Source organism: Erythrolamprus reginae, chromosome 5 (assembly GCF_031021105.1).
Source record: "Erythrolamprus reginae isolate rEryReg1 chromosome 5, rEryReg1.hap1, whole genome shotgun sequence".
Lineage (NCBI taxonomy): Eukaryota > Metazoa > Chordata > Lepidosauria > Squamata > Dipsadidae > Erythrolamprus > Erythrolamprus reginae.
Window position 1 is genome coordinate 101,840,863 of NC_091954.1, and position 12,391 is coordinate 101,853,253.

General features: G+C 38.3%; 1 protein-coding gene across 1 annotated transcript in view; it reads left to right on the forward strand.

Moving 5' to 3' along the window:
• TMEM212 (transmembrane protein 212) overlaps positions 1–12,180 on the forward strand; it is a 28,094-nt gene extending 15,914 nt beyond the window's left edge. The window contains exon 4 of the mRNA XM_070753625.1: positions 11,273–12,180. Within this exon, the coding sequence (XP_070609726.1) occupies positions 11,273–11,293 (21 nt within the window). The 3' untranslated portion in view covers positions 11,294–12,180. The remainder of the gene's footprint in view (positions 1–11,272) is intronic.
• Positions 12,181–12,391: the final 211 nt, after the last annotated feature.

Here is a 12,391-nt window from a genome sequence, read left to right on the forward strand (position 1 = left end):
CGCATTGGTGGTATACAAAGATATAATACTATTTATATACATGATACTAGTAAAAGAGAAACATTAGGACAGGGGATGGAAGGCCCTCTGGTGCACTTATGCACTCCCCTTAGGAATCGGGAGAGGTCAACAGTGGAGAGTCTAAGGGTAAAGTTTTGGGAGTTAAGTGATGATACTACAGAGTCTGGTAGTGAGTTCCATGCATCAACTACTCAGTTACTAAAGTCGTATTTGCTGCAGTCGAGTTTAGAGCTGTTTACTTTAAGTTTGTATCTGTTGTGGGTTGTTGTGGTTGAAGCTGAAGTAGTCATTGTCAGGAAGGATGTTGTAGCAGATGATTTTATGGGCTATGCTTAGGTCATGTTTAAGGCGATGGAATTCTAAGCTTTCTAAACCTAGGATTGTAAGTCTAGTTGCATAGGATATTCTGTTGCGAGTGGAGGAGTGGAGGGCTCTTCTAGTAAAATATCTCTGGACGTTTTCTAGAGTGTTTATGTCCAAAATACGGTCTGAGTTATTGCAGAGTTATTGCTTTCTCCCAGATCCTGTGGATCAATTAAAATTGTGTCCATTTTAACATTTAAAAGCGGTGTTTTATCTTCCCCCCTCCCATTCTCTTTGTTCTAGAACCATAATGGCAAACCTGCACTTGCTGGAAACCCAAAGACCAGGTGGCTGGCATGTACATGCACACTGACACCTGCTTTTGGGGTTTCCAGGGCTCCAGCGCATGCAAAGACCAGCTGGCCAACATGCCAGCTTTCAGGTTTCATGGGCTGTGGTGCACGCTCTGGTTTGGGCACTCGGTGCCAAAAAGGTTCACCATCACTGTTCTAGAATGTCTAGAACAGGGTTGTCAAACACATGGCCCACAGGCAGGGGTGGGAAGCAGATAGGATGGGGTGGAACGCAGTTCCACCGGCGGAAATGAAGATACGTGAGCAGCTCCACCTGATCGGCTGCTGTCACTTCCTGTTGTGGTTGGCTCTGGCCCAGCTCCTGCCCCAGGGAATGTGGAGGTGGATGCAGGGGAAACTTCAACATGTCATAGGCCTGTTTTATTGCCAACAGAGTCAGGTAGTTCAGTTTCCTCGGACAAAGAAAAAGGTGGGAGTGACTTGGAAGAAGGGGGCTTGGCACACAGCCCAGGAAGTCAATCTCTATTATCTTTGGTCCATTCGGATGCGGAAGTCTTGGACCCATGCAGGTGCAGAGTTATGCGTAGAAGAGAACAATTGGGGGCATATTACAGGAGATAAGAGAGGCCACCTGTGTTTGGGTGGGACTCCAGTAATTAGTGCTGCTGATATAAATAGCAGCGTGTAGGTTTTGCTGATCGTTGTGCTTCAGGACTGCCTTGCTGTCTCCGGACTTTGTTGATTTTTCACAACTTTGAAACCAAAGCAGAGCAAAGTGTGTTTGTGTTTCACTTCGTGGAAGAAGAAGGGCTGTGACGTTTCTTCATAGCTGCAAGCTAAGTACTTAAAGACTGATTAAGGGGATTGTACAGACTACCAGGCTGTTTTGGGACAAGTGCTCTTTGCAATACAAAAAGGGTGCTTTGTTTATTTTGAATTTTGTGATAAAGAACATTGTTTTGAAGTCCACAAGTCATAGAAGAGCCAACTTTGCCTACCCCTGTCTTAGACAACTGGATACAGTATTTAAAACAGAGTTTGCCTGATGAGTTCAAAATACATCTAGTTCCATTTAGTTCTGTGTCATTCATTTATGTCAATTTAACAAAACTCTGACTCCACTATTTCATTCAAGTCAGTAATGAAAAAGTGGATGGTAATTGGGCTGAGCCTACACCGAAGCCTACTTGATCTACCACTCTTATTTGATGGAATACTGGTGATGACTATGCTTTGAGTAGTGGTTTTAAGCCATCTATGGACTTATTTACTCCCTCCAACCTACATGTAACCAGATTGCTAACCAGAATGTTGTATGATGTTTTGCTATTTGCTTTGCTCCCTATTACATTTTTGAGGTTTTACTGAATAAGGAAACAGTGTTAGTTCAATGAATCTAGAAGATCTGGAAGTCAAAAATTCAGAATTAAACAGCTGGGTTCTGAAAAGGAGAACAAGAAATCTGCAGCCCACTAAACCAGACAGTTGTTTATCCCTCTCAAGGGCCTTATTTATAGAGTTCCAGAAATTTTGGCGTTCTTCAGAGGAGACCCTGAATGACCCTTTGCTATTATTTGGGAAATTGATTATTTTCTATCCCACTTTCCTTCTTCTTGAACCAGAAGCAATAAGATCAACCAGGTTTTTTTGCTTTTCCTTTGGGACTGCAATAGAAATATCAGCAGAATTGCTCATAGGCTTAAAGCCAAAAATGCCTTGAAAAGCAATATCTATTGAGTATATAGTCATTAAACAGCCTATGAATACATTTTTGAGAACATAGTTCTGACAGCTGCATTGTTGTAGCACTTTTTATTTTTTTGAAAAAAAATATTTTTTATTAAGTTATGTACATTAAAAAAAGAAAAAAATACAATATATACACACAGTTTAAAAAAACAGAAAAAGAAAGCACACACACAGAGACACATTAAACAACACATGAAATGACCACTAGGATTTTCCCACAGCAATTCATATTGACAATTTACACTAATACGCTTTGTATAGCTTACATATTTCTCTACTTCTTTTCCCCTAGTAATATCTTTTCTTTACAACTCAGTTATATTGGATATAGTCTCATATTGTATACAAAGTGCCGTTTCCATTAATACATTGAATAATAACAATTCTGTATATTTTATTTATTTATTTATTATTATTTTTCCTCCTTTCCAACCAATCGTAAAACAGGTTCCAAATTTTGCAATATTCCAAATCCTCCTTATCTTTTAATTTCGTTGCCATCATATCCATTTCTTCACATTCCATAATCTTCTTAACTACTATACTTTTACTTGGGATATTTTTTTGTTCCCAATATTGTGCTCTGCTGATTTTTGCTGCGGTTAAAATGTGTAGTAGAATATATTGATGATTTTTCTCCATTCTCTAATCAATTATTCCTAGTGGAAATGCTTCAGGTTTTATATTTATTTCCTGTTTTGTAATTTCCCTTAGCCAATCATGAATTTTATACCATTTTTTAAAAACAAGTGGTCATGTCCACCATATGTGGTAATATGATCCGGTTTTATAATGACATCTCCAATAATTTGGCATAAGATTTGGATACATTTTGGCCAGTCTCGCTGGAGGAAGATGTCACCTACGGTACATTTTATACAGGTTCTCTTTATATGATGCTGATTTAGTCATTTTATGATTTCTATTCCAAATTGCATCCCGTTGTTCTAAGGTTTATAGCACATTTAATACCCAATAGTTCCTACGGCCTGTTAGATTAAATAGGATGATACTGTTTCTATCAAATTTAAATCAAGCACATAGGGAAAAGACAGTTTTTATTAGAGTAGGGCTGAGCAGGTGAAAATAAAATGTTCAGCATTTCTGTTCTCCACTTCCTCTTCCTCTTCCTCTTCCTCCTCCTCCTCCTCCTCCTCTGCCTCTCCTCTCCCATTCCCTCTCCTCTGCAGTGTCTTGCTCCTTTTCTTTCAAAATAAATCAGAGAGAACAAAACTCTACAGAGAAAAGCATGCAATAGTGTGTTTGTTGATAGTACAGTGTTCCCTCGGTTTTCGCGGGGGATGCGTTCCGAGACCGCCCGCAAAAGTCGAATTTCCGCGAAGTAGAGATGCGGAAGTAAATACACTATTTTTGGCTAGGAACAGTATTACAAGCCTTCCCTTAACACTTTAAACCTCTAAACTGCAATTTCCCATTCCCTTAGCAACCATTTAGATTATTACTCACCATGTTTATTTATGAAAGTTTATTTTAAAAAAAATTATTAAAGGCGGACGAAAGTTTGGCGATGACATATGACGTCATCGGGTGGGAAAAACCATGGTATAGGGAAAAAACCCGCAAAGTATTTTTTAATTAATATTTTTTGAAAAACTGTGGTATAGACTTTTCGCGAAATTCAAACCCGTGAAAATCGAGGGAACACTGTATTCTGATTCTAGCTTTGTTCTCACCATGGAGTAAGATCTCAAACTCATCAGTCAGAGAGAAATTAGCAGGATAATTGTCCTGGAAGTAGATTTTATATTCCACATCAAGCTGGAAGAACATACTATGGACTTCATAAAGCAAAGTAGTCTCTGAAAGTTATGTGAATCTACAACAGAAAATTAAGGTTTTCTGATCCATGCTCGTCTATCAGCAGCAATACTTAAAATAAATTTTATTTATTACATTTATTTATTTATTAAATTTGTTTGCCACCCATTTAACCATAACAATACCTAAATAACAATGTTAAGGAATCTAGTTATAGGAAAACCAGAAATGTGGTTGGAGTGATCTGCCGAATTTATAACGTTCCTTAGTTTTAACCTTAGAAGGTATCTAAATATTTTATATCAATTAAACAAAGTTTTGTTGTGCTTATAATTAACCAAGTGACTTATCCTGGTTGTGGGAGCAAAATACTAAATAGTTTTGAGGAACATAATAATAATAATTTAATAATAATTTATTGGATTTGTATGCCGCCCCTCTCCGTAGACTCGGGGCGGCTAACAACAATGATAAAAACAGCATGTGACAATCCAATAATAAAACAACTAAAAACTCTTATTATAAAACCAAACATACACACAAACAAACATACCATGCATAACTTGTAATGGCCTAGGGGGAAGGAATATCTCAACTCCCCCATGCCTGGCGGTAGTTTACAAAAGACAGGGAGGGTGGGGGCAGTTCTAATCTCCGGAGGGAGTTGGTTCCAGAGGGCCGGGCCCGCCACAGAGAAGGCTCTTCCCCTGGGGCCTGCCAAACGACATTGTTTAGTCGAACATGGACACATGACATTGCTTTTAGCCCACTGCTGGAGTAGCTGACAGCCAGCTTAATTTGCTGAACGTTGGAAGTGGTGTTTTCCTTATTCTTATGCTATAAAACATGCCATCTAGGGCATCTCAACAATGAATCATAGGATGATATGATTGAGCTTCATTTAGCCTGGTCATTCTGCTATGGAAACATCTCCTTCCCCATCCAATGACTGGACATTGCATCTTCATGTTATTTTTCCCATCATTGGACTATCAGTGTCCCATAAAATTCAGAGATATGTCAGAATGAGTTTTTGTCATCATGTTATCTTTGTGGATATTTATCTGATAGCAAAACTGGGTCTCTGGGTCCCGTTGACTAAACAATGTTGTCTGGCGGGACCCGGGGAAGAGCCTTCTCTGTGGTGGCTCTGACCCTCTGGAACCAGCTTCCCCCAGAGATTAGGACTGCCCCCACCCTCCTTGCCTTTCGGAAACTCCTTAAAACCCACCTCTGCCATCAGGCATGGGGGAACTGAAACATCTCCCCCTTGCCCATGTAGTTTCTGTGTATGATTCGATTGTGTGCTTGTTTTTTTATATATTGGGGTTTCTTTTGGATTTTTTAACCTAAAACTGTAATTTAGATTGCTAAATATTAAATTTGTTACTATGTATTATCTTTTACCATTGTTGTGAGCCGCCCCAAGTCTGTGGAGAGGGGCGGCATATAAATCCAATAAATCTAATCTAATCTAATCATTGAACCAGTGTTAATCTGAACATATTTCAGTGTTCACATTGAGTGTTGTTTGCTTCCCACTGAAGTGGTACCTATTTATCTACTCACATTTGCCTGCTTTGAAACTAGGTGGCAGGACCTGGGGTAAGAAGGAGAGCTCGTCATGTCTCATGGAGCTCAGGTCTCGAATCTGGGCCGCTGGCTTTCCATCCGACAAATGGGACCTAAATGCATAAAAATATAGAATGGAGGAGAAAAGAGGCTCTTTGCTGATCAAAAATAATTAATTGAAGAAACTGGAGGGAGTCAGAGAAAAAGGAAACAAAAATCCTGAAGCATAATAAATAAATATAAATAAATAAATAATTTATTGTCATTGTGTATACAGAGTATAAACATACAACGACAGTTACATGAACCCAGAGACCAGACCCAACATACACAACAATCCGAAAAAAAAATAATAGAACCGAGAGCTCTCTGATTAGGCTTTTCTCTGCTTTATATTTCAAATCACAGTTCATTTAGACTGGGGGGAAGAGGGTTGGGGTTGATATGGGTATATTGATCTTCTGTAATAAGATTATCAATCTATTGGAAGATCAGTGCTATGCCAGAAAAGCCACAGAATGAATGATGAAAAATTAAGGCTAAATAAGTGAATATTGAAAAATTAAGGCTTGGAGAAATGGTACAGATGGCTATCTAATATTAAAAGCAATAAAACACAAACCAAACTAAAACTCCTTATCTTACACCAAAAGAAAAATATATACAACAAAAATACCGACTAAATTCAAAACACACGCTTTGTCTGAGTCCAACCGATATCTATCGACAACCTATATCTATGGACAACCTACTAACAACATAACTCACAAATATCTTTAATACACAAACTTAATAAATATAACCAAAACTAAGTTGTCAAAATATATACGCCTGCTACCTCGCAGGTACTCCTCCTCCTCCCTTACCCTATCTAAAACTTCTACTATATCATCTATCTCTTAACACATATACCAAAGCACTACCTTATCCTTAAATTAACATATTTCATAGATATGAGATTATGTAATTACGAATATTGAATACAATGTAAATATCTATAGATAAATGTTTGAAATGAATATACAACAATTTATATATGTTATTATGTAAAAAGATTTCTTGTTTTCCACCCTTCTTTTTCTTTTTGTATTCCCATTCCCCTTCCCCATTCTTAATAAATTAATAAAGTATTTTTTTTTAAAGAAAAATTAAGGTTTGGCACACTTGCCAACCTGGTGCCACCAATTATTGCCCTGAAATTATGCTGCATTAATGGGAACTGCCCATTGTTGAAACACCATAAAAATTGGCCGTGGGCAGTGCAACATTTCCCAACACAAGGATGGCTGGAAAATACATTAATGTGATTGTGGGGAAGAGATTGAGGTCATTGAGTCCTAACATAAAATGCTAAGCTTCCTTAGTGTTAATACTGGTTAGCTTTACTTGGCCTAGTGTGTAATGCAATCCAGCCTCTTTGGTTAGAGTTTACATCAAGATAGGGTACCTCCCAGGGAGTGTGGTTAGGGGGATTGTGTAATTGCAACTGTTGCAATGGTAGAAATTTCTTCTGCAAGTTTTCCCCCTTCTTTCAATTGAATGGGAGAAAATACGCTTTTCAGAAAGGAAGTGAATTTTAAAGGAATGTTCTTGAACAGAGCAGGATTTTTCTTGCCCTTATTCAAGGACAAGACAACTGGGAAAAAAGTATCTTAGTGTCCTTTCTTCCATGGTACTATAATCAGCTTAGACGTGCACAGCTTCTCTTAAGGTTAAATGGTAAGGGATTTATGCTTCCATTAAATCCCAAGGAAAGGCAGCATGATGACACAGCTTCTCTGGGGGGTTTTAAGCAGTGGTGTGACCAGTAAGTATTAAGTCAGATTTCTGTCCTTGAGCAATAATCAGAGGATTTCTCTTTCCCCTGGATAAATTCAGAGAAATGCTCTCTTCCACAGTCCCTCCGCCCAGACATTTGGAAAAGCCATTTGGATCCTGCTCTAAATTTATCTAGTGCCCAATGTTCAAGTTTCTGTAATTTGTGCCTATCATCTGGAGTGTTCGCTATTCCTGCCAGTTTCTTCTTGGAAGCTCCGCTACTTTCTCCACTAAGTGTGATGTTCAAGCTTGTTTTCATTTAATTATTGAAAGGAAGGGAGAAGAAAAGAAGAACAGCTGTGAACAGAGGACAGCAATCATTGCAGGAGCTTTTCAGACTTGATCCCAGCAAGTGTCTTTAAAATAAAACACTTGTGAAAACAAACATCAGTCTCACTTTAAAGGGGTCCATGAAACGAGAATGGTTTACTATGCAATACAAATATTGTTTAGTAAAGCCATGCATAGGTTTATTAGCAAGCAAAGGAGGGAGAGGAAAAAAAACAGGGTATATTGGATGCTCTGGGGTGGAGCTCCATTTTTGCTACCCCACTGTGTTGCACCACCACCCCTCCGGGCAGTAGCCCACCCTTGGGTGCATTTGTCATAAACACTGTCTTGTTTTTCATTATTCCCCAATCACACCATGGCAGGCAATGCTGTCCAGTAAGCTTTTACATCTCCCTGATGGGAATCTGATGGGCTAAGCACCAATCCATCCCAACCTGGTTAATGTGAACTAGTAATGTATGTTTGGATGAAACATGGATGATTGTATTTTCTTAAATGAATTGGAGTTTTAGACCATGATTCTTCCTAGATTTTCTGACGTGATTCTAGATTGGTGTTTTTTAGTATTTTAAATGTTAGATTTCTTGCATTGTATTTGCTCTGTGAGTCTTAGGAGAAGGGCGGCATAGAAATCTAATAGATAGATAGATAGATAGATAGATAGATAGATAGATAGATAGACAGACAGACAGACAGACAGACAGACAGACAGACAGACAGACAGACAGACAGATATTTTGACCTCAGCTAAAATGAGGTATCTATCTATCTATCTATCTATCTATCTATCTATCTATCTATCTATCTATCTATCTATCTATCTATCTATCTATCTATCTATCTATGTAACTCTATCTATCTATCTATCTCTACCTACCTACCTACCTACCTACCTATCTATCTATCTATCTATCTATCCATCCATCCATCCATCAAAACATGTACAAGATAGCAGGTATTTGTATATCCATAAACAAAAAGCAAAGTAGATACAGTTAAATTTGGGCAATAGGACAGTAAGACAGGGACGGTAGGCACAATAGTCCACTGATTCATGCCGTTATGCATTATACATTATGCAGATAGTGGTGCTTATTTTTGATGAAAAGAACAAGCCTACTACAAATGGGAAAGTTTCTTTAGTGTCTCTTTTTGTCTGATCTTCTACTTTCCATTCGCACATAAGTTTGTTATTGATACGTCTGAATAACTCACAAATGGCTTATCATAAACTATAAATCACGATTTACCCACATTAGTTGAGTTCACATGATCCAAAATGTGCTTGTAGCAGCTCACAAGCCTGACCTGAGTTCTGCAAATGTTTCACCACCTGCAAACATTTAAGCGCCAGCAGACCACATTGCTAAATTTTGGCAGAAATTATACGTAATTTCAACAGATTCATTCATTCATTCATTCATTCATTCATTCATTCATTCATTCATTCATTCATTCAATTTGTATAGCCACACATCTCAAACGAGTGATTCCGAGTGATGAGCAGTTATATCATTTTTTATTTTTAAAATGTAAGTAACAGTTGTAAGATGGAATGTGGGTGTGTGGTGATCTAAATCCTGGCAACTTTAAGACTTGTGGTCAGGGAATTCTGGGAGCTGAAGTCCAAGATTGGACACCCTGATCTAGAATTATGCCAATATTTATTTATTTATTTATTTTATTTATTTATTTTGTCCAATACACAATGAGGGTTTTAGTGGGTATATACACATAGTAAAATACATGATGAAGGTTATAGAGGAGATACTCATAGTAAAATATATCTAAGAAATAATAGAAAAGAAGATATAGTAATAGAACATATCAATGAAAGAATAGAAGAAGAGATATAGGAATAGAAGAAAGGTATAGGAGATATAGGAGAGCAATAGGACAGGGAACGGAAGGCACTCTAGTGCACTTGTACTCGCCCCTTACTGACCTCTTAGGAATCTGGATAGGTCAACCGTAGATAATCTAAGGGTAAAGTGTTGGGGGTTTGGGGATGACACTATGGAGTCCGGTAATGAGTTCCACGCTTCGACAACTTGGCTACTGAAGTCATATTTTTTACAGTCAAGTTTGGAGTGGTTAATATTAAGTTCAAATCTGTTGTGTGCTCTTGTGTTGTTGTGGTTGAATATCTTTAATCCCGCAAATTGCTCCTTGCTTAGGGGTGGGATTTTCCATTGGCAGCACAAACACTCAGGCAGGCACAAAAAAAGTGTTTGGGCTGATAGAACTACGTATGTATTTAATTAAAAACAATCATTCCAACAGGGGTGTCCATAGGATACAGGTTTTTTTTAAAAAAAGGCAAGATGGTGGAGTTTTCATTGCCATTGCTGTGACTTTTAAAAAAAATCATACACCGCAAACACCCATCTATCTAATTACGAGGGTCACTCAGAAAGTAATGCACCACATTTTTTTCTCAGCCTACAGTAATGGTATGAATGTGAAACTTTAGATATACAGTGTTCCCTCAATTTTCACGGGTTCGAACTTCGCGAAAAGTCTATACCATGGTTTTTCAAAAATATTAATTAAAAAATACTTCATGGTTTTTTCCCCCCCTATACCACGTTTTTTCCCACCCGATGACATCATATGTCATTGCCAAACTTTCATCCACCTTTAATAAATATTTTTTTAAATAAACTTTAATAAATAAACATGGTGAGTAAATGGTTGCAAAGGGAATGGGAAATTGCAATTTAGGGGTTTAAAGTATTAAGGGAAGGCTTGTGATACTGTTCATAGTCAAAAATAGTGCATTTACTTCCGCATCTCCACTTCGCAGAAATTCAACTTTCGCAGGCAGTCTTGGAACGCATCCCCCGCGGAAATTGAGGGAACACTGTACCTTATTTGAATTGTCAGGAGTGTGTGTGTAAATTTTGCATTTCTTTAGACAGATAGCGTAGCTGCAGCAGTGTTTCAAAATGGTGTCTCTAAGTGATGTAAGTTACAAGCAGTGTGTCATCATTGAATTTCTCACTGTGGAGAAAGAAACTACTGTATTGGGAACATTCACAAATGTTTGTGTACAGTTTATGGAGAATCTGCAGTCGACAGAAGTACGGTTAGTCGCTGGGCACAGAGGGTGAGGCCATTAGAGGTGATTTGCACAGTGCAGAAATGGCTTCATGACCAGAACAAGGAGTGGTACCAATAAGACATACACGCCCTTGTGTTTCGCTGGAGGAAGACCATAGAACAGGCCAGGGATTATGTGGAAAAATAGGGAGTGTAGAAGAAACATCATTCTTTCTTGTAGGTAAGTTTCATTGTGTTCAGTAAATAATTGTTGAAGAAAAAAATGTGGTGCATTACATTCTGGGCGACCCTCCTATGTTGCCACTTCTAGTCTAGCCTCTACTTAATTATGTTACCTTAATTTGTTACCTTTTTTTTAATAGGGAGAAAGGAATTCATGGTGATCTGGAACCTCCATACATCTGGATTGAGCTTCACAGAGGAGATTGAATGTCAGTTTTTACAACTTTTATAGCAATTAAAGAAAATTGAGCTACTTGCCTAATCTGTTATCATACTGAACCTTGTGGGTTCAGTACATAGCCTTAAAATGTTCCTGTGCTCCTCAACAAATAATATCATTTGTCCTTTTGTGGCTATTCAAATAATGTGACTTAATCAACTGAAAAAGAGTCCAAGCATCTATTTGAAAACTTCTCTTGGTTGGTAAGCAACTCCCACCCAATCACCTGACCTGCCAAGCCATTCCCACCTGTTCACATGGCTGGCAAGCCACTCCTACCCAGTCACATGACCATCAAGCCACACCCACACAATAAGCCATGCCTACAGTGTGGTAGTAAATTTTTTTGCAGCCCTTCCCTGATTCCAATCCATCCCCTCACACTCACCCATAGCATCCACATGTGACTGCCTCTGAAGTCATCTGCTGAGAAACTTCCTTGTGCAGCTCTTGACCGCTCTGAGAATAGACTGCAGGACTGCATGGACAATTGATCTGGACTAGTAATGCATTGGTTCCTCTGAAGACAATTCAAGTTTCTGCAAACTTTTGTTCTCCAGGCTAAACTCATCTGATACCTCCAAGCATTTTTTATATGGTTGTCCTTTCAGCTCCCTTATCATCTTGATTGCCCTTCTCTGGCCACGCTCTACTTTGTCAATGTCTTTATAAAGCTGTGTACCCAGAACTGGACACATTGTTCTGAATGTAGTCTAATGAAGAATGGAGGAGAACAATTATTCATATCCATGAACATATCAGTGACCCATCGTTCTCTGTATAATTTCGCAGCAGTCTTCTGTACTTCTATTAAATCCTAAGAAATGATATAATGGAGAGAATTCATTTTGGATTTTTCAATAGTAAACTCATTTGCCATTACTAAGGGAAGCCCTGTCCTTGAGAAAGTCTCTTTTTCCTGGAAATGTTCAGAATAATTGCCTATTTAATTTCTCTTCTGAAGAAAGTAGAAAGGGAGAGAAGAAGGGAGGGGAGAGAAAGAGGGGAAGGGCTGTAGTGGAATAAAGAGAGGATATGA